Source organism: Falco biarmicus, chromosome 14 (genome assembly GCF_023638135.1).
Source record: "Falco biarmicus isolate bFalBia1 chromosome 14, bFalBia1.pri, whole genome shotgun sequence".
NCBI classification, from domain to species: Eukaryota; Metazoa; Chordata; class Aves; order Falconiformes; family Falconidae; genus Falco; species Falco biarmicus.
This window is the reverse complement of record NC_079301.1, coordinates 19,675,869-19,698,398: the sequence shown is the minus strand read 5'-3', so window position 1 is coordinate 19,698,398 and position 22,530 is coordinate 19,675,869. Positions and strand designations below refer to the sequence as shown.

Sequence of the window (22,530 nt, the reverse complement as noted above, 5' to 3'; positions counted from 1 at the left end):
CTGGTTTGAAACAGTATTACGTGAGGGCTTAACGTTATTTGAAGGTGTAGTAGCATGATCTCAAATAAGGTAGAGTAAGCTTTATGTTAAAAAAATATAAATGTTAAAATTTCTAGAATTCAGGAACAATAGCTTGTTCACTTGTGTAAAACAAAAAGGAAAACACTGCCATTGCAACTTTTGCCAGTTTAGAGTACTTTCTGGGTGTGTCGTCGCTTGGAAATCCTCAGAGCTGAAGTGGAAGCACTCTGGTCTTACAAAGGGATGAGTGTGCTGATTTTTCAGTGTGTGATCCTGCTGCCCTGGGTGTCAAGTAACATGAGGGCTGTAGAGACTTTCTTCCCTTCTCTAGTTATAAAAGATGGTAGGTTAAATAACTGTAATTACAATGTCTGTCTAAATATCATTTTACCTCTCAGTTCGTCAAGTTAAATCCTTTTCACTTCAAAGTCCTACAGGTTTTTATTATTACTTGGAAGTCTTCAAGTGAAATAAAAAGAGTTCTCATTCATGTCTTATAAAAAGTAGAGAAATATTCTTGATCTGTTACCCTTCCTTTCCCCTGTTCTTCCCACCTTCCTTCCCTTTCTTTTCTTCCCTGTTGGTAACAAGGAAGAGAAACTTTCCACGCTGCTTCTGATGGTGCCAGGAAAAGACCAATGTACTTGCGCTTCTTGCCTTTTCCCCCACCCCACAACTTAAAGGATCCCTTCCCTTTTTTATTACATGTATTGGTAAATAAAAGACAGCTTGTATCCAGTGCTGCTTTATATTAAAAGAGGATATTTTTAACGGTACTTTCTGCGTGATGTCAGTGTAAGTTATTGGCACGCTGATTCTTACTGTGGTAGCTAACCGATCACTAAAATAGCTTGCACACTTTTGCTTTTAGTCTAACTATTTTCAGTAACATATAGCAAGCAGGTCAATAATTAGTTTAGGTGATTTTGATTGAAAAAAACATTAATAAAAAAAATCTGCTGAGGGCACTGGTGAGCATGGTGTAGAAGAGGCTATTTTGATACTTTACTTTGGTATTTATATAGGTTTATACCTTGTGACCTTCATTTGAAGTGTTCCAATTCTCCAGAAGGTGTAAGAGATTAATGCTGAAGTAAAGTACAGGGCTGTCCTAGTTTCTCCATTAATGAAAATAGTGTAATAGTAGCTGAAGTGACACATGGGGCAGCACTCTGATCGGGTGACCCATGCTCCTGTGCTTCAGCCACACGTTTTCTGGCTAGCCTTTAAGGTCAGTGTTTAGGATGTCAGGTACATGCATATATTTTGTAGTCTGTCAAGGAGACAGACTATGTATGTGTGCCCCTTTTGATGATAGCACTCATATGTAAAGAAGCAATATTAAATTTCTTACTGTGTTGCAACTGTCTCTTTAATTCAGTTTTGCAACTGAAAGGTAGGGAAAAACGATATATATGATCAGCTGGTTTTCATGGAGTAGTGCCTGACAACCTCCGTAACAAATAACTAAGAGTTGCCTGCTATTTAGATTAGGGCTTGGCAAGACTTTTTAATAAATGGTAAATTAGGCAACAGGTGGATGGAAGGTTTATAGTCTTTAGGTTGCTTGTGAATTTGCTATGTCACTTGTAAATAGTTTTAAATGGAAATATTTCTTCATTGTCTGGCTCACAAACAAAAAAAAATCACAAACTACCAACCCTTATGAAAGAAAAATGGGTAAGATATTTACAGATGCTTCTAAGGGTCTGGACTTGGTCCCTTCTGCTTCTGTACAGTTTGAAACATTGTACACCAAGTTTCAGCTACTGAATATTTGGGGTGCTCTACACCTGTTAACACTGCTGTTAACACTGTCAGCAGGGTTTGGCAGAAGTTCAGTTCCTGGCATCACAGTGAGAAGCTGGATAACCCATCAGACAAGTAAATTTCTGAGTCTCTTGGTTCCAGAGGACTCACTCCCAAGCTTGGAGCTGTTTTGCTTTTTAATAAGATGCATCACCATGAATTAAGTAAGAGGACTACTTGAAGCTGATTGTTAGAGCCCTCCCAGGGATGCACCACATCTGTTTTGGTGAGGTTTTGGTTTTTTTTGAAAAACAACCAACCAACCACAAACCAACCCCCAGCTCTCATACTAGATCAAGAGGGAGCCACAGTCAGAAAGGTGAGTGCAGCCCACCCCAATATGCTCTCCCACTCTTGTGGGTTCAAACTTCTTCAGCCAGAAAGAGGACTTGGATCTCTAGCATGCACTGCATATCCTTGGTGTATGTCATTGGATAAAAGGGAATCCCAGCATCACACCTGCCAATCCTTCTGCTTTTTGCTGAAGATTGTTGTCTTCTGTTGTTCTCCTGTTTTCTTTCAAGTGCCTGGAGGTGCAAGTTCTCATTTTAGATCCAGCGATATGATGGTCAAAAAAATGCTTCCATTTTAATCTAAAAAACAAATAATAGATGAAAATAAGGAATTCTTTTCAAGTTGAAAATGCATGTACTTACTTGGCTGTTCTTGACATAGATACATATGGAGTTCAGCACTTAACTGCAAACCTGAGATCTGAGGCTGTGTTAGATGACCAGTTTATTTGTGGGTTATTGGCTTTAAAACACAAGAAAAGCATTGTAGGCTTGTAGAGAATAGTCAAGCAGCTGAAACCAAGGATGCCAATAAAACGCAAAAGAACAGCACTAGAAAGAAACAAAATCTTTTATCTGTATAGCTTGTCTAGGTTCTACGAACAGGTTTTTTATTGTCTTTGTTTAGTGTAAGACTAGAAATACTCTACAAAGTTTTGAATGGTAGACCTGGACTTTATATTAGGCTGTAAGAATTAATTAAAAAAAATATGTAGCAGTTCACAGATGGAAGCATTAATGCAGGTGCCAAGACCCTCCTCTGTAATTTTGCCTTCAGTTCTGGACACTGATATTCAAGAAGGCAAATTTAAACTGGAGAAAGGTGTAGAGGAGAGCTGTGATAGTCAGAATGGAAAGATCCCCTTTAAGAGGAAACTGAATGAACACAACCCATTTAGCTTAGCAAAGTGAAGTCTTTCTATACTTTGGGGAATAATAACCGGGAAGGGAAAAGAACTATTTAAACTGAAGGACAATGTTGGCACAAGAATAGCTAGGTACGAGCTGACTGGGAAAACATTTTGGCAGGAAATCAGAATGTTTCCAGAGGTTCTGAACTTCAGTGAGGTTTTGAGGCAACCTTCTAATTTTTCATTTGGGGGGTTTTATCCATTAACTTCAGTAATTTTTAAGATGGAGAATGTGTATCATTTATGAACAGAATTATGTAATATCCCTTATAGTAGCAGGAGCCCTGAAGGTCCCTTTCAATCTTATTTCTTGAATCCAAAGAGTTAGAATCCTCTTGGGTCACTGACTGCTCTGAACCTTTGGTCTATATTACACTTTGAAGACATCTGCGATGGTAATTAAGAAAAGTAATTCTGTTCAGTAGACTTATATCTTCTGTGTAGACATGCTCATACCTTTAGTGGCTCTTGGGGAACAAGGAGGCAGGTGTAGGGGAATAAAGAAGTTGAAAGGTTGGAAACACATCTTTAGTCAGATTTTGTGATGTATAGCATGTATGGCTACCAGTGGTGTTTAATTTATCCAATAGACGGAGGTTTAAATTTAGTCAAATGGTATGTTTATGCTATTACTACCACTATGTGTATAACCTTTACTTTTTCTGTTGGTGCTCAACAGAAAAAGTAAAGGTTATATACATATATATATATGTATAGTAAAGTACCTTCAAAGCATATGCAAATGTTTCAGTAATGTTTGACCTTCAGAGATGGTCCCTGGATGCTTTCTTCTATTGTCCTTTTAAATCAGCAGTAACAATGCCTCCTGGAAGGAATTCCATTTTGAAAAGAAAGTAAATGCGTGTATGTTTCCCTGAATTACAGCCCTCCACTAAGTGTATTACAGCTAATAAATCTCGTAATCCAAAGATAAAGGTCGAGAGAATAATCCTAAAGTCCAATTTGACTCTTATTGAGGCTTGTTTCTGTGCAAGGGGCGAGAGTGTCTTCGGTGCCATTGCGATCTAATAATCGTGTTGATAGTATTTAGGGGAACTGGGATACCCTTCTTGAAAATGCTAGTAAAATGCCACTTGTGGATGTGAATAGACATTGTGTAATACCTAACGCTTAGCAGAATGGAGGTTAATAGTCCCTTCTGGCTGTATGCTCTTCAGTTTTTATCAAACAACAAAAATGAAAGGGGGTGGGGTGGAATAAAAGGAAATCCAAAAGAAAGATATGACTTCAGCTTCCTCTTTTATTCACCATCACTGAAAGAAGGGAACTTGTCCAGTTTAATCAAATAAGGAGGAAGTTGCGCTACCAGCGGGTGGTAACAACAGGCTTTGGGAAGTTATGAGAGGGCTGGATGCTGCTGTGTTGGTGCTGTGGAGACGGAAAGGCGTTATCCTTTTCCGCCATCACATGAAGAGTGTCTTGTGCCACACAGACAAAGCGAATGGGATGGAAGGAGAAAGGGAATATGGGCTATTCCCAGTCCAAAACCGCACACCTACCTATGTATGTACATACAGTTACATCCACCTCTGTGCGGTGGTAATTGATGTGGTTGTGCGGTGACTGATCTGCTCATACAATAAAGCTCTTAGCCTTTGTATATTCTAAGATCTCAGCATAGATGGAAGGGGAGGTTCTGTTTCACCAAATACAGAGAAACTTGCAGATTATATTTTTACTGATCCTTCAGATGAGGAATCAGACAAGACACAGTTATCAAAGGTTGTCTTGCAGCACAGCGTTGTTAATCTTGCAGCGCATTGTTGTAAATCTGCTCGTTATTTGCAGCTGATAGTAGTAACACAAGAATAATCTTATTTTTTGGCGCAGGCGATTTGACTTTTTGTGAATTTTTTTACTGTATCTGTGCTGCTGGATCTGCTCCCCTCCTTAAAGGCACTATTGGTAATTATGTTGCTTTGTGATCTCCTTCTCAGATGCTAGCCTGGGGTAGGTTACCTCATGTTAGGCACTGCTGTGAAGATCAAGAAGTCTATGGACTATATAGTAAGGACACTGCGTAGGAAACAGCTATAAAGAAAAACCAAATGAATTCAGCATGATGGCTTGTACATGTGTATCATGCTGAAGAGCAGTGCCTGATCAAATAGCTTTGGAGAGAAACGAGTTGCTCATCCTTAAGCGTGTATGTGGTGGCCACAGGTGCTCTGAATGTCAGAGGTGCGCCTTGCTTTGTCAGCTTTAGTGCAGTGTGGCTGCAGTCATTGTATCGAGAATGATATAAACTTATGCCTGAATGTCCTATGACTTCACACAAAAATTATCCCCAGATTTATGATTTAACTAGGAGGTGCTCCGCAGCTGGGTGGCTGGGATTGCTTGTTCTGCAGAAATGTGAACCTGTTTGCGTTCAAGAATAGTCTGTGTCAAGTTAACTGAAATAATGATTTAAAAAAAAAAAAAAAAGTTATTTGTTAAGCGTAGCAGTAAGGGAGAGTTCACTTTTGTTTGTGTAATCCACTTTGATTTATCTCCTTTTTGGAAGAAAAGTAAACTTTGTATGCTTTTTTTCTCTGTATGTGCCTGTTCATCACAGGTGTAGACGACTTTGTTACAGCTGAGAGGACTGGGTATCCAGGAACCATGTGCACTGGATTGAGAAATTCAAGTTTGGGTAGTCTTCTGTTGCTTGCATATTGATGCGATGCTCTAGAGCTGCAAGGAAGGCTTTGGTCGCAAAACGTTGTGTGGTTTGTCTGTTTCTTGTCAACTTAGTGTATAGATTGGTACAGAGCTGTTTGATAGTAGTATTTCTTTGTAACCGTCACACTAGTGTAATTGAGATGTGTTCAACTTACTAGAGATTTTGCTCAACTCCTGGTAGTTTTTGAGATTCTTAAATACTAACTTGGGATTTATGGAGAAAGTATCCTTGCCTCAGGCAGTTAATTTTTTCGTGTTCTAAGGATTTCTGATGGTTTCTTGCCACCAGTGTTAAGGACCAAACTATTTGTGTTCAGGTGAAGGGCTGGTTACCGTGACAGGGGTGTTTTTCCCTTCTATGAAGGGTTTCTTATGTAGAGATGTCTAAGGCAAGGCTTTCTGCATTCACAGGAGAAGGCTAATGGGTAACTGTGAGGGATGCTGAGCATATCAGTTCTGTTACCAAGCAGTATCATTCTGTCCATTAACCGTTCCAGTAATCTTATTTTCTATTCTATCACATGAGCAATGTTTCTAGAACAAGCAAAAGAATTGCAAAGGACATTTCTAAATACTAGCACCTACTCAGATACGCTTGTTTTAAGAGATCTGCCCCCCCCCATTGCCCGAAATGGAAGGGCACTTGCTGAAATTTCACACTGACTGTCAATATTGCTTCTGTGATCATGTCTTTTTTTCTTCCCTAAAACAGCCCACTGTTTGTAACGTGGAAGATCGGTCGAGATAAACGATTGCGTGGATGCATAGGTACTTTTTCCGCCATGAACCTGCATTCAGGACTCAGGGAGTACACACTTACTAGGTAAGATTTTGTTTTCTCTAGCCTTATGTTTTTAAGTAGTCTACTGAGGAGATGATAGGTCTGCTTTGGTTTGTTTTGGGTTTTTTGGCTGTGTCACTGTACTGATCAAAGAAAACTTGTATCTCCTTTTGATGCTAAGTGTATTGCCTGGTTATTTGATTACTGGTGTCATGAGGCAATGGTTTCAGTTAAAAACCATAACTTGAGCCTTTTTTCTTTTTATTGGTCTGGAAAACTATTCTCCAATAGCTTATTGTAACTGACTATTGTAGTATTTTTTCCAGTGTTCAGACAAGTTTTAATCTTAATAGTTAATGTCAGGGCAGAAGACCAGAAAGTCAGATTTGGGGATTATCCTATTCACACTTCTAAAACAGCAGGTATTCTCACCTCTTCTCCATCAGGTGCTTCCAATCAGCTGCAGTTAATTTAATGCTACAAATTTCCATTACATGTTACTCTTCAGATACATCCCAGCCCCTGAGTGGGAAGCTTCTGGATGAGGGAGGTAAGTGATGATAATCCTTCACTCCCTGGCAGCATAATCCTTCATTTTTTGATCTACACCTAAATTCATTCACCTTAATATTGTTCCATTTCCTTTGCATAGAGTGAAAACTAATAAGTTTATCACTAGAGCTAGTAGCAAGCTTTCTACTTGTTTTTTCTAAGAGTTTCCCTAAGTTTATTTTCTAAAGAATCAATGGAATTTTGTTACACTCAGTTACAATAGACTGTTTATAGTGCTTTAAAATAGAAACTACATTTTGGCATGTGTAGACCTCTAAAATTGTCATCACTTAAAATAATTGGTACCTTCAGATCACTTTAGATTTGAGGCTTTCCTCCATTATGGGATCTTCCTCTTTGCTGTTAAAATGCCTCGTCAATCCCAGTATTAAGTAATATTAAAATGGGACGTGATCTTTCTTACATCTCCCTAGTTTGTTGCAAGCTGAAGTTCATTTCATGCTTCTCTGCTCAGCTTGAAGAAATCAACTGCTCATCTCCTGGAGTTCTTACAAACTTCTGAAAGATCTAGTTGTCTTTGTTATGTTGGTTTTATTTATTATATGGTCGGGAATGTTTCTGGATGGGCCTTTTTAAAACCTCAGCAATGAAAATGGTCAATGAGAAGAAGCTTACAATAATTCAAAGAAATTTCTCTGTTGAAGGTTAAAAGCCTTAAAATCTTAACCATTAGTGATCCTGACTAAAAGAAAACCAACTTGCCCCCTGCACTCGAAAGCGTTTCATTTAAGTGTATGCTTTACAATGCCCAATAGAGAACAATGAGCTTGTACAGAAAATTACCCCTTTAAGACTAGGAAGAAGTTGATATCCAAAAAGTAGTCTTTGTTACTCACAGGATTTTCCATTCTCACAAATCAAATAGGGCTGTACTCTTGGATACCTTTAAAAATGCTTATAAGATTCCTGTCACTGTGTTCTGACTCTGAAAGCTGTAGCCAAAATACTTGAAAAGTGGTACAAATTAAAGGGAACTGAAATACTTTCAGAGCAGTATTTAAACGATGTCCACATGCTGTGGAAGTTTATACTAGGCTATTCGGAGGATAGATAATTCAGTAATTTTCAAAATGAGAGAAATGAAACTATACGCCAACCTAATTCTCAGAAATTTTTGTGAGATCATCCATTGTTTTAAAATAAAATATTATATCTGGTGACATATTGGATTTTGTTACCTTTTATGGGGAACCCTTTTCATGTCTATGGCACCAAAAATGTTTCCTGGTTGTTTGTTTTTTTTAAAAAAACAAACCCCAAAACCAAACAAAAAACCCACAAAAAAACCCAAACAACCAAAAAAAACCCAAACCCAAACTTCAGATATGACCACTGAAAGGTAAAGTTCATATCTGAATGTATGAAGACGTTGTCCCCTTCTATCAATCATTATTTAAAAAAAGAAAGGGAGGGTTACCAGTGATCATTTTCCTTCATGGTGTTAGTCTTTTCAACCCCAGAGCTTCCAGAGGAGGGCATTTGAAGAATAACAGAAGCACCTTTGAAATGTCTCTGAACTTTCAGAGTTTGGAGGTCCACAGGCCTCCCTAAGAGGGATCAGAAACAAGGACATGATAGCTTGATCCAGCACTGTGTGGGCAATAGGCTCCTCCAGAAGATATGATGATTCCTGAAAGAGGGAAAAAAACCAAAAAACAACCAAACCAAAACAACTTCTTCAGGGAGGGCAAAAATTAATCAACAGAGCAGCTGGAATGTGAATGGACTCTCCACTTCAGAAAGTGGAACTTGACCAAAATTTTCGGTTGAGGATACAGACAGATATTCTTCTGGATTTATTTTATTTTGACACTGGGAGGCACTTTTCTTCAGTTATTCTGAAGATACGGTGTGGGTAAACAGAACTAGGTTGTTTGTTTAGTTAATTCTTGCCTTTTCAGCACCTTCTGTGGAATTGTAGCCCAACTTTCAGTGAGTAAAAAAAATGGTATAGAACAGCTGTTCTTAAATGCCCTTGGTGCTTAGTGATCAAAATATCCTCGGTTTCTTTCACATGTGATTTTATTACAAATATGCTGAGTAGTCCTTAGGATCATGATAAATGAAATCTTCCGTAATTCTAGTAGTGATCTCTAGTTGTATATTATATACAATGTGTAGCATATACATATCTACCTGCATACAGTAGTGTAGTTTCTTCATAATGCTCGTTCCTCTAGGAAGCTGAAGATTCCTTCTTTCTTGGGACACCCACATGCCCCCACTTAAAAAACACCTTTTTTTGCATCTATAAAAAAAACAACTGTGATGGTGTGTGACCAAGTGAGTTTCTCTTCCTGATTTTGAACTCTGTAGGTTGCTATGCTGGTATTGCCAGTATGTTCTAAACAGGAAATTTATGTAGAATGATTCATCATTAATTGGATGCATCTGCCTAAGTTGCGAGGAGGGATGAGAATACCCGTAGTTAAAAATGCTAGTACTGTATTCCTAATAAAATCTCCATGTTAGAATTCAGTTTTCTCTGCAGTTATATCAGTGAAACACAGGGAAAGAAAGTGTGTTAGTGAGATCTTCTGCAGAACTTTATGAAAACATAGATTCAGATGTAGTGATTTTTATATAATTTTACTAGGAGGTTAGTTGGAAAAAATCTAACCTTGTCCAAACTGTTTTACGGTATTGGATATTGTGTATTAGGATGTAAGAAGTTTATCATCGGCAAAATAGTCCTTTAGACTGAATGTATTAACTGAATATCCCACCTGAATGTATAAAAATAAACCCATCCAGATTATGAAACATACCTTGTGTTTTACAGCTCCTTCAAGAAAATACACTGAACTTGGAAGCAGGTTACCACAGAATTTCATAACAGGTTGATAAATTACTTTTTCATGTATTCTGTTCTGCAGTAAGACTTAGGTTGTGGTATTGAAGTTTTAAACTCCTGCCCTCTTACACTTTAGATACTGAATGAAATGGTTTCATTTACTCATTTTAGTTTAGTTTTTCTACCCATTTCATATAATCTGAAGTCATATCTTACGCCTAGTGGATGTAGCAAGTATAGATGTATAAATAAAGTTTTAACTCTGCATTGGTTTATCTTGTAAAGGCTGGAATATGTATCTGGGGAAGGAAAGAGTAAAGAGGCAGATAAAGGGAGACATTGTATGACAGAGCCATCAGTCATAGAAAAAAGCAGTGAAGAAAAATTGGAGGACTCTTAAGGCTTAAGTGGGTTAGTATAATGGCTGAAAACTGGATTTAAATTTTAAAATAATATGTAACCCACCCTCTTAACTAGCATAGGCCTGTCTCTGCTGACTTTATGATGTCCTCGGTTTCTTTGTTGCGTGTTTTACTCACCACTCCACCTGAGAGAAACATGACTGCAGTGACATTCAGCCTAGATGTGGTTGATCAAGAAAAGAAAACAGGGAAGCTTGGGATGAGATGCACAAGGCTGAAGGACCTGAAACCTGCAACCCAACTTTCTTGTAACTGAATTCGGCTGTAAGTTCCACGTGAGGATCTGGGTACCAGTGGCATCAACTACTGCTCTGTATTTGTCAGCTGTTTCAAGAGTTGGTCCCTGTTGCTGCCATACCACCTGCCTGTCCTCTGTGGAAATACATCGGCCCTTTCCTCTTGTTCCACACAGTAAAGTTAACTGTCCAACTGCAAGACTACAGTATTAACTACTTATTTAAGGGGTAAAACTGAAAAAATATTGAATGACTGATCACATAGATATTGATGTTGGCCTACTAAAGACTAGAGGCAAGTGTTTGTGCAGATGGGGCAGCTTCCCTCTTGCATTTTGGTGAGGTTACTACTCTGCTGAACTCCTGTTTCTTTTTACTAATGATAGACTTGTTCAACCTTCTCTGTAATCAGCCCCTACAACTCAGTGCTGACTTCCCAAAGCCGTTACCATCAGACAGTGTTGCTATGGATGTAGATAGTCATTGCCATTGATCCAGGGCAAAGCATACCCATGTACCTGACTGCAATTTGTGAACTGCAGAGTTGGGGGAATTGTATATGGTTTTGACATTTATTGTAACCTTGACCTTCACTGTTTGCAGAAGTCAGTCTGAATTAATTCCTGCAAATAGCATTTCACGTAATGCTTCAGAGTACATTGTTGCTTCTGGGTTGCCCACTGATAATACTTTGCAGACTGTCTTATTTTGTGGCTTTGATTTATGGTAGACCACTGTTGAAAGTCAGCTTTTTTTATTCTGTTACTGCTCTGCATCTGGTGACCACCAATGAAAAATGCCTGACAACTTTGAGGTGAAGCTTACATTATCACTTTCAAAATTAAAATCCAGAGAGCAGTGTAGACTCTTGACAGCCTGAACTCACCAGTGTTAGCTATTCGTGTATGTTTAGCATATCTATAAAGGCAGGAGGTACGACGTTACTTCCTTTTCATTTGTACATTTCTGTGAAAAGCAGGCGTCTGATGGTTGCCTCTGAGTTTTCAAGGTCATCTTATGGAAGCCGAGGGCAGATTTTGCCCCTACTAAAGGATGACCAGTGACAGAGGGAGGATCTCAAGGCCGAGAACAGGTGCTTAGGGAGATCTGTGGCAACGTGGTTCTGTGTTTAGTTGAGTGGACAGACAGCAGCGTGTCCCACTGAGCATGTGAGAAGCCAGTGGCAGTAGCCATCTGGAATGTGTAACTCCTAACTCCCACTTACCCCTTAATGGCCCTGGTTAGTTAAGTTTTTAGTGGGGGTTCAACTTATAAAATCCACTAAGCTTTAATAACAAAAGTGCCATACATGCTGTCAAAGCTTTTTGAGCCAGTAAGACAGCAGGCAGCTGGGACTCCTCAGGCACTCACAGCATGTGCCTTTCACTTACAATCATAAAATCATTTAGGTTGGGAGGGACCCTTAAGATCATCGAGTCCGACCATTAACCCTGCACTGCCAAGGCCATCACTAAACCGTGTCTCTAAGCACCACATCCACACATCTTTTAAGTACCTGCAGGGAACATGACTCCGCCACTTCCCTGGGCAGCCTGTTCCAGCACTAGACAACCCTTTCAGTGAAGAGATTTTTTTCCCAGTACCCATTCTACACCTCTCCTGGCGCAATTTGAGGCTGTTTCCTCTTGTTCTGTCGCGTGTTCCTTGGGAGAAGAGATCACCCTCCACCTTGCTGCACCCCCCTTTCAGGTAGTTGTAAAGACTGAGGAGGTCTCCCCTGAGCCTCCTTTTCTCCAGGCTAAATACCCCCAGACTGAACAACCCCACTTAGACCATTGTATCCCTTTGTGGAGTGACAAAGTTCTCCTAGGGACTCTACAGTTAGGATCGATCTCAGAGCATCCTATGCTCCCGGGGAGGTAGGTAGTGGGGTACCAAACTGACAGAGTGGTGTACTGAGTGTTTTTCCCTCAGCCCAGTGTGAGATTTCTCTGGCCCTAAGGAAGGTTCAAGGATGCTGAAAAAGCTGCAGGACTGCTTCTCTGCCGATTGTACCGTAGGCCCCATTGAAAGAGTGGTAGTTGAGAATGTTGCTGTGACATAGACATCTTCCAGTGACCAGTAAAAGGCAGATCCTGCCTGTCATGTAGTCAGCAGCAGAGAGAACGGTTTAAGTGATGCTCATCATTTTGTAGCCATCTCCAGTTGCTAAAAACCCTTAGCAAAAGAAAGAGGCATCTGAGCCAAAGCTGTGTTTGAAAGAGATTTGGAAATACATAAGTGCAGTAAGCGTGCGGTGTCACTGCTCCGCAGGGAGGCGGGAGAGCTGTGTCAGAGGTGGGAATGGACCCAAGGGAACAACAGGCCATATCCAGGCAATAGATGAATTTAAACTAATTCTTATGAGACTTATTTTTAAAACGTATTCTGTCATGATTTGGAGTTAAAGTGCAAGAGCTAAACTAATGACGTCTTTAAGGGGTTTTGTTTTGTGGCCACAGGATTTGTAAGCTGCCTTAGCTACCAAAATGCAGAACAGTCGAGATGCCCCTATTCCATTAAGTGTTTTTGCTCTTGTGTAAATTCTAGATCAGCTCGTCCTGTCTGCTAGCCTGTGCTGCACTTGATTTACCTTTGTGTATAAATCATTTGCATAGGTAGCTGTGGTTTTTGCTTCTGCTAATAGGCTTAAATGAGTTCTGTTTTTTAGTCCTCAACAGTTGTCATATCTGTGCCATGTGCTTTTCTCTTGCCCCGAACAAAGTGCTGTGCAGGAAAGGGGTGTGTGTGTGTGAATTCTATTGCAAATGAGTGCATTTCAATTAAAATCAGTAATGGGGGCAGTAGTATTGAAAGCAATTTCTGGCAAGCACGGTTAGACCTCATGTCTGTAAGAAAATGCATCCTTTAAGTTTCTCCAGTTGGTGAATAAAAGCTATTTAATCAGGTTGTTCTAGTTTATAAATGAGGTGGTATATGTAGAGAGATGTAATCTCTTTTGTTGGGCTGCTGCAGTTGCATAAAATGAGATAAGCTTTTAGTGTACAAGCCTCTCTGTAAGTTGTTAGGAAAACCTGTTTTAAGAAGGCAAGTTAATCTTAAGTGCAATAGAAACTTGTTTAAGTTTTGATTTTTTTCCAAATTATTTTTATTTTGGTTTGTTCTTTAATTTATGTTTCTGATCCCTTCTCCTCATTGTCTTTTGAAGTTACAACTTTGTATGTGAGATGTACAGAGTTTCCATTGATGTTCTGGACATTTAATTTAGTAAAGGTACACTGTGTTAATTATAGGGATTGCAGCAGACTTGATAGAATTGTCTCAAACTCTTAAGACTTCTGACTGTGCCAAAGTATATTAAGACAGTTCAGCAGGAAACTTTGCTTTACAATTTAGAAGATATATATAGATCTATAGATACGTATATATTTATGGTTGTGTTTGGTCTTCAGAGGTATTTATTAATAATCTTAGAACCCCCTTTTTGTTTTCCAAAATGCTTCTGGTAAAATATAAAATTAAGGTACTAGCACCTTAATTTTTAAATGTTGACTGATTACCTTGAAGGAAACTGAGGCAATATTATTTTAATGTATAGTTACTTTGTACAGGCTGATGTGTTTTGCCTGCTGTGTTATCTGTATAGAGATGAAACTTAACTGAAACTTGGAGCAGTTCATATTTCTAAATTTCATCCAAGCCAAAAAGAAGCTTGTTGCTGAACTATTGTAGGCATTAATTTTAGAAATAACACCACTTTAATTTGGATTGAGCCTCAAATCTGTTATAGTGGAATATGGTTGTTCAGTGGTAAAATGGATTGTGATGTAAACTCGCAATACCAGGAACTCTAAATGAAGTATACAAATTTGGATTTATTGAGCCAGGCTTAGTTACCCCATGTGAGTCAATTCAGTTAAGTAGGTCTGTAATGATTTTGTGCACACAGTGGCAGGTTGTTATTCCAGGGAACTGTTGCTTAACAGAGTTGTCTCCTGCCTTTTCTCAAAGAGCAAAGCTAAATACCACACTGGCTCTAGAAGTGGAAAAAAGCCAAACTTTTGCTTTAATGATGGGTTAAAAGCTTCTCCTTAATTCATTATGAAATTAATGTTGTTTAGGAGGGAGAAGGAGCATGCACCAGTGAATGTATGTTTCTTGCATGTTACGTGTGTTGGGGATGTAGTAATTCTGTCTTAACGTTGGTTTTTTTTCTTTATTAAAAAAAAAAACAAAACAAACAGACAAACAACCAACAAGCTGGTTTTGTAATTGTTGGTCTATTTTTTCCTGAGAAAAACCTTGCTAGACCCTTGGACCTAATGGTAGGTGATAGTCTGTTTCCTTAGCAACACTTCCTGAAAGAAAGCGAAGGAAGACACCACAAATGGAAGGACAGTCCTCAAGTTATCATCTTCATGAAAGGAGGAGCGCATAATGATGGCTGCCAAAGCTTTTTAAATAGATCCGGGGTTATCAAATATTGATACCTGTTTTACTGTTTATTGATACCCATTTTACATGTTCACTGCTGGGAAGACTGAATTAGAGAATATGAAATCTTTGGTGCAGGGGAACGCGTTACTGTGTGTGGTATAATAAACTTACTCTGTGAAATGACTTTTTGTGGAAGGTAACTGGAAATCTAGGAAAAACAGGATCTTAGAATTGAAAATGATTACAAAATTGCTAGATCTGTATAAAGTGGCTCAGTGACGTTTGGAGGGGGTTTTGCTGAGATTGTCGGAAGTCTGAGGTCTCAGCAGTAGAATTTGGTATAACTGAGGAAACTGTCCAGAATTAAAATACTTATTTCATCATCTTATTTTTAAAAAACATGCATTAAAAATTGGGAATTTCAAAAATACGCTTCTCCATGAAATGCATGCTTTGAAAAAGCCATGATAAGCAAAATAACTTGCATTAGCTGATGTAATTTGTGGTATCCTGAATAAATCAGATATTCTTGAAATTTGAATATGAATGAGTAACTGGGGACATCCGGCAGTTACTTGGACTTCCCAGATGCATTTCAGGGAGGAACCATGTCATTTGTGACTCTGGTCTTTCCCACGATGCTTTTGCATTTCATGTTCTTCCCACACAGTCTCCCTCTGTTATGCTGAGAAAATGGTGCACACCCTGTAGGTTCAAAGACGGAGCTGTAGCAGAGTTGAAACACTAGTCTGGTTGAAAGTCAGATTTGTATTTGTCTTTGAATATTACTTGACATAAGTATTTGGGAGGGAGAGTGGAGTCAAGGGAACTGGCTGCCCTGGTTTTCTGAGCAAAGCTCTACATCGCCCTAACTCTCACTTTTCTGTTACAAGTGGGGGTAGTTGTTGGTACTCCATGACTTGTGGTCAACTTTTTCGGTTTTTTGGTATGATACTCTTAAAGGGAACTTCTTCAAAACATTTCCTAGAATTCTTTTAGAATGAAGTCTGCTTTCATTTGAGACTTTTGGGGACTTGTTGGCACCTGAAGCACTACAAAAATACACAGGGTTGTGGGCCAATGCTGGAGAATCCCAGGCAGGACTGTGTGGTGGCACAGCAGAGAGGTGTGGATGACGTGTGTCTTGGAGCACTGGTGTTTTAAAGAAGGTTTGCCTATTTGGAAACTCTTAGCTAGGACAGGATGGAAGAAGTTGGCGTAGAAGTTACCTGCTTCTGGGCAAGTTTCTCTCTCTGGCTATTCCCAGTGTAGCAGTAGTAGATGTTTGGTTTTAATATGGAATAAGGGAAGTTTCCCACAACTTTATTGCTGAGGTGGGGCAGATGGAGAAAACTTCCCAGTGCACATACTGGCCAGTGCTGACATGTGCTGAATGCGAGAAGGGTGTTAACATTGTTTGCCCCTCACTTCCTAAGGCACTGGAAATTGAGGTGCAGCAGGATTATACTAGATGCATTGCCCAGTAGAAGTTAAAACTTAAAGGCTTTAGGTGGCTCAAGGAGCTAATTTTTGGTGAGATCTACTGTTTTAATACAAGTTATCAGGGATTAAACGAGGTCAAAGGAAAAAGAATTGCCTCTTATGCTTATAAGCTGTTAAAATCTTTAAACTCTGCAGCTTTGTGTGGGAGGCACTGTGGGAAAGGAGTCTCAATTAAAGTTTTCAGTCTGTCAGCACCTCCTCCATTTAGGTGTTTTCAGATGCTTCCTTTTAAGACTGTATAAAGAAGAAATAGCACGAACTGGGTGTGGGGGACCAGGCTCCAAAAGCCCTCGTTATCTCTGTTCACTTTAACACAAAGATGTTGAAGCTTTTGAAATCGAACGTGCCATTTTCCACAGACCAGAGTAATGAGAATTAAAATGCTTTTGTAAACTGTAGCAGAATTTTCTGATATTTTTAAATAGTACCCAAAGATACCTGGTTCTAAAAATCATCCCTGTTGACACCAGGAAGAGAGAAGTTGTGTCCTTTACAGAGCTGTACAGTCGAGAAAAGCTCTTGGAAGAAGAAGCAGTGTATTCACCCCTGGTGGGACATAAGCAACCATCTGACGTGCTGACGAATGTCTGAAGACATCTAAGCCTAAACATACTTCAGCTTCTGAGGTAGCCTGAAAGTCTTACAAGCCCTAGCACTGTGCTGTTTCAGCTCACATCGTAGATGTATTTCTGGGCATGTGATCTTGCAGGGGGGATGTGGAGACAGGGGAAAGTTGACCTGTTTTGCATTTCATCATTTAAAACCAACCAGTTTTACTGTTCATTTGATGCATTGTAGGATTGAATGTATACTTACCTGAAAATAACCATATTTTTTTTCTAACATGATCTAAAAATTAGTATTTGGGACAAAAGCACTCCAGATTTGTTTCTTCCCTTTGAATTGTTGATGTACTTTGCAAATTCTACCATTTTCAGCTGTACTCCGTAGAAGTGTAGGAAATGATATATACACTCCATACAAGTGTATATTGGTGATAGCCTTTATTTTTGAAACAGAAGTTGAACATCCTTTGATTTCTTAGCTCTGCAAATGACAATGCAGCGATAGTTTACATAGCATCTAGTGCTGTGAAAGTATGCAAATAAACAGCGCCTTAGAAATACTTGATGTAGATCCAAAAAAAATTTCTAACCTCACAAATTCCTACTTTATGTGAATTTTCAGAACTTTAATGAAAACTTCTCTAAATATAGTTGTAACTAACCCACAGAGAATAGCTTTTTGACCATGGTGGAGAATAGCTTTTTTTGACCATCAATACCAATTCCAATAGGACTGGTAACACTTGATTCTTAAAGCAAGAATATTGGGGTGGTGGGGGTGGGAAATGGTGACATGTGCCTGTGTTTAAAACATATTAAACGTGGTTAGCTCACATGCTTACATTTAGGTTTGCTTTTCCAATGCAATAGTAGAATTTTTTGGGGTTGTTTTTTTTTTTAGTGCAGATTAATAAAGGGTTAATAGGCAAGCAGTCTCTCACACTGGAGAACTCCAGTATATAACTAGCTCCAGTATATAACTAACTCCCACCAGAACTTGGGGGACTTGTACAGATGTTAAGGAGCGCTCTGATCAGCCTGAGCACAGCTCTTGGGAACTTCCCCATCTGGCAGAAGCTGCAGCCCCCAGCTTCATTCAAAAGGGCCCTTGTGACAATGGCGAGTGCTAATGGTTGGGTAAGGCAGTACAAGAAATCAGGTATATCAGGCTTTTACCAGCAAGGAAATGTAACTTTAACTGAATAATGTTACGCCTTTTTATTTTTACTGAAATTTTCAGTTGAGTAAATTTTACTTTGTTTTCATTTGGTTTGATTTGACAGGGGAAAAGACAAGCTCGTGGTTATTTGAACAGTACAACTTTTTGATACTTCCAGTTCAAGTAATTCTAATGACTTATACTTCTATAATATCACAAACTGACATAGGTCCCAGGCTACCTGTAACATAAAATTAAGTTGGCACTTTAGATACCAGCCTAATTGCCAGTAATGTTTTCAGTGTTTTATTCATAAACAAATGCCAGATTAGAAATACATTTCACACTGGTACATTCAAACCGTATTTCTCAATTTAGAAGACTACTCATTTTTCCTCTATGAGTAAAGTTGCTAAAGCAAATGATGTAGAATATAAATATACTATGTAATAAAATGTTGCAAGTAATTATTTTTCTTCAAACATTGGCTTATATCCCATTCAACTGACATGTCAACGTAAAGCCAGAAATGTTTAAAGCCAAAATATAATTTGACTCAACTGTATGAAAGCTGAGATTTGAATGTCCTGCAGTTAGAAAAAGTTCTGTGCATAAGTACATTTTCAACAGCTTCAATTCTTATGAAGGACATTTAAAAGAGCTTCTTCAGATAACTCCGGGCCAGTTACTTTCAGGTGCTGTTGTTAAAGCTCCACAGATAGCCTGTTGGTTTTGCCATGAAGAAAAAGTGCTTGTTATATTTATAAACACAAAGAAGGGAAAGGGGAAATGTAATTTTAAAATAACTGAAAGGTCATTGCAACCTTAGTCCTCCAACAGGGCATCGCTGCTTTTCACCAGAAATATTTTTACATGTTCTGTCAAGAAATTGAGGCTGGTGTTGTTTCTGTTCCCAGAAGCTTCTACACAATTTGCAAGCTGGTTAGATGGCCCTTTCTCATCTGTGCTGAGGATGCATTCTGCAGTTTGCTCACTTAGCTACAGAGAGGCTTTTTTTCCTTTGACCTAGACTGCTAATCCCTCATTGCAAAGAGCAGCAGCTGTGCTTTGTCTGTGGAGGTCTCTGCACCCTATGCAGCCTCGGTGGTTAGAGCAACCCCCGCTCTGTGTGTTCTGCTTTTTCAATTACTGAAAGGATGACTTTTCTGTTTTCTTGATCAGACGGCCCTCTTCAGGTTTGTGGAAGTCTACAGCGCATGAAATTCTGCTCCCCACTCCCTGCTTCCCCCTCTCAAAAAAAAAACCCAACAACCAGCAAGGGGAGGGAGGGGGGAGAGTAGGTTTCCAAGAATATGTACAATTTCGTAAAACTGTTCGACTAAAGCGTTCCTGACATTCAGGAGGTGAGACGTTTCTGAGTTGCTTTTTAGAAAAGTGATGAAACCTATTTCTGTTTACATATTAAACACTTTTGAAACGAGTATTGAAGTGTAGGTCTAACGGTTATAGTTACGATTTTCTGTGTGTCCATGTTATGTCCTCATTTAACACTGAATAATCAGGCTTGGGTTGCTCTTGGTGTCCTTTCCTGAGTTAAGCATACGTAGCAGTGCAAGATGCTGGTGGCAGTGAAAAGCACAGTTAACGCAAGGACGGAACAGTCGTTGCTGGTTTGGGCTGCAGCGCGGTGAATGGCAGAACTGCCGCCTTCAGAGGGGGAAGCAGTCGAGCTATAGTTTCCCTAAGAGGAGGTGATGTACAATCTCTAATTAGTAAGCACAAATTTCACATTTCAGTTCATCTCCTAGCCAAATATTCATGTTTATACTTTCATGTTTTGTAATAATTGTTGTTCTGTAGCTGAGCGGGATTTTCAAATACATGTAGTACTGTTGAGGTAAATGCATTCCATGAATACTTGAGCTGTAGGTTTTGAGGCTATAGACAGATGTAGCCTAACCAGAACCTTCTGCCTCTTCTTAATTTCACAGTTTCATTTTCATTCTACTTCGGCTGGGTTTATTTGCTACTTAAAACCTGGTTTAGAGTGGAAAACGTACAGCACGACAGCTGGCAGACTTGGAACTGAGGGTGCTGTTTAGCTGAGCATGCAAAGGTTCTGCTGCTCGGGCACGGTGACCTTGGGCACGGTGACTTGGGAGTGCCGCATCCAGTCACTCCTGCAAGCTGAGGAAGTTGCAGGTGGCACTGAATGTGCCACCTCAAGTAGACAGAATTGTGATGGAAAACTAGAAGGAATAAAGGGCTGAAATGGTGACCTGCTCTCATGAGAGAAAGTAGCAGAGTTACTAAAAGGAGAATAAGAAGGTGGCTTACAGGCAACTTTTTTGTGTGTGGAAGACCAAGGGAAGGAAATGCAGGAAGCAAAGCTCCCGGTGGTATAGAATGTGTTTATATATCTAAAACACTCAATTTTTTTTAATGAGTGATTTGTAGAGGTATTGAACAATCGCAGCTTAATCTGTTAATGAGATTCATGTATGAAATAAAAACCTACACATGCACAAAATTAATGGGAAAAAAATGTTGAGAAGCCTTATTGGTTGCTGTAAGTAAGGAATTAAGTTTTGTCCTGATGCAGCAATTCTCATGTCTGCATGCTGGGATGGCTTCATGATAGCAGGATTGTCTGGAAACTGAAATTGTCATGAAATAAGGAGTGGCTATTTCTTTCCCTGAGGTCTTGTTATCTACACACAAGGGCATTCATCTTGTGCCCGTCTTTTTTACTATATTTATAAAAACACGGAGAATTAGTAAGATGCCATGAGCTCATGCACCAGCCTTTACACTCAGCACTCAGATTTGCATCTCTTTGCAGATGTACTCGCAGTATGTGTAAGAGATTGCACTTAGATAAAAACCAGCTGGTTTAAGCGTAATCCAAGTTGAGTTGCAATATTGATGAAACGCGTATCTTGGGAAACAAGCCAGGATGTTATTCAGTGCCCTGTATCATGAGTGGTCATATTCCAGTCTGTAAGGCAGCATGGACCTTGGGTTATTCTCAGCTTAGGCACTTGCTCAAGAATTTTAAGACTGCATTCCGTCCCGTTTCATTTCATTTATCAGGCTACATTCATCAATACCTTCATATTTCATAATATTTTATTGTCTTAATCTCTTTCTATGAAACATTTAATGTAACACCTCAAGTAAGTGAATATGTTCTTTTTCCTTCTCAATGCAGTTATTGCATATTCTACCATGCCTTTTGCTTTCCTTATTGTGGTTTCAAATGATCATAAGCCGATCATAGAATAGCTTCTGTATTTGTGACAAACAATGTCAAAACTGAGCTTAATTGTAAAATGCCATCCCCAGTATTCACTGTCTTGGTTGTTTTTAAAGTGAATCATATTGGTAACTAATAAAAATTCAACGAAGTTGTATTTTTATCTAAAAATACAGTTTATAGTATTTCTGCTGACAAAAGAAGTATTGAGAAAATGCAGTACTTTTTTTTATATTTTTTTTTCCCCTCCAGACTTCCAACAGTATAATAAAACTAAACCCTTTTTACAAGCTGCAGGAAATCGAACATATAAATGTTCAAATTCTGTTCATGTATTTATATATTACTGCATTGCTGAGACGTTTAGGCACATATGTTTCCATATGTGTTTAAAATGAGGCTTTTAAAAGTTCGTAAAGAATTAAAAATATTTCATGTTAACTTGTTTATTTTAAAATTATGGCTTGAATGCACCTTTAGAGGGGAGTAACACTTTGTGAATTGTTTAAATGAGGGTTGAATTCAGCAATGAAGTTACCTTTAAGATTTTTTTCTTGACTTCACTGTCTGTTTTGGGGCAAAACAGTGATCTTGGGTCAATATTGAGAAACTTGCTGGAGATCTAAAGAATTCTAGAGACTTCTTTTTATGCTCGTAGGGATTTGAGTGGTTAGCCTTGCTCAAGCTGTACAGTTCTAAATGTAATTGAGCAGTTCATTTTTGTTAATTATCTAAACTTTGCCATCTGCTGGAGAGCCTTTTAGTGACATTATAATTTAGTCCAGTTGGAGCTCAGTTAGAGTTTTCTGACTAGTCTGTTATCATGTGTTCACCAAACAAAAACCTACACACCAAACCCTGGTCAGTTTTGTCATTCAGTTTTTAAATAAGCATCTGGCATGACTTGACTGTGACAAGCTTACTGTGTTATGTTGGGAGATTGTTTTAAGCTCAGTGGGTTTGCTTTTTATGTATCAAACCAGGATATTTCCATGGCAATTGACACCTTTCAGCTCCCTGAATGTTTGCATGAGTATGACACAAAAGTTGTCACGCCTTTTTGAATTCCATTGTCCTCATTTATCCCAGCATGATGATGGATGCGGGGAGGGGTGAGGGACAATACCGGGAGAAGACAGAAAAGAAGCTGCCACCTACAAAG

At 39.0% G+C, this 22,530-nt stretch overlaps 1 protein-coding gene across 4 annotated transcripts in view; it reads left to right on the top strand.

Annotated features, from left to right (window-relative positions):
* Positions 1-22,530, top strand: part of AMMECR1 (AMMECR nuclear protein 1) — an 83,055-nt gene that overhangs the window by 29,546 nt on the left and 30,979 nt on the right. For 2 of the 4 annotated variants that reach the window (XR_008825542.1, XM_056360023.1), the window contains exon 2: positions 6,432-6,542. The exons of the other annotated variants lie outside the window; for them this stretch is intronic. Coding sequence is in view for 1 of the 2 variants with exons in the window: in XM_056360023.1 (XP_056215998.1) it covers positions 6,432-6,542 (111 nt within the window). In the remaining variant the exon portion in view is untranslated. The remainder of the gene's footprint in view (positions 1-6,431; positions 6,543-22,530) is intronic. 4 annotated transcript variants of the gene reach the window in all.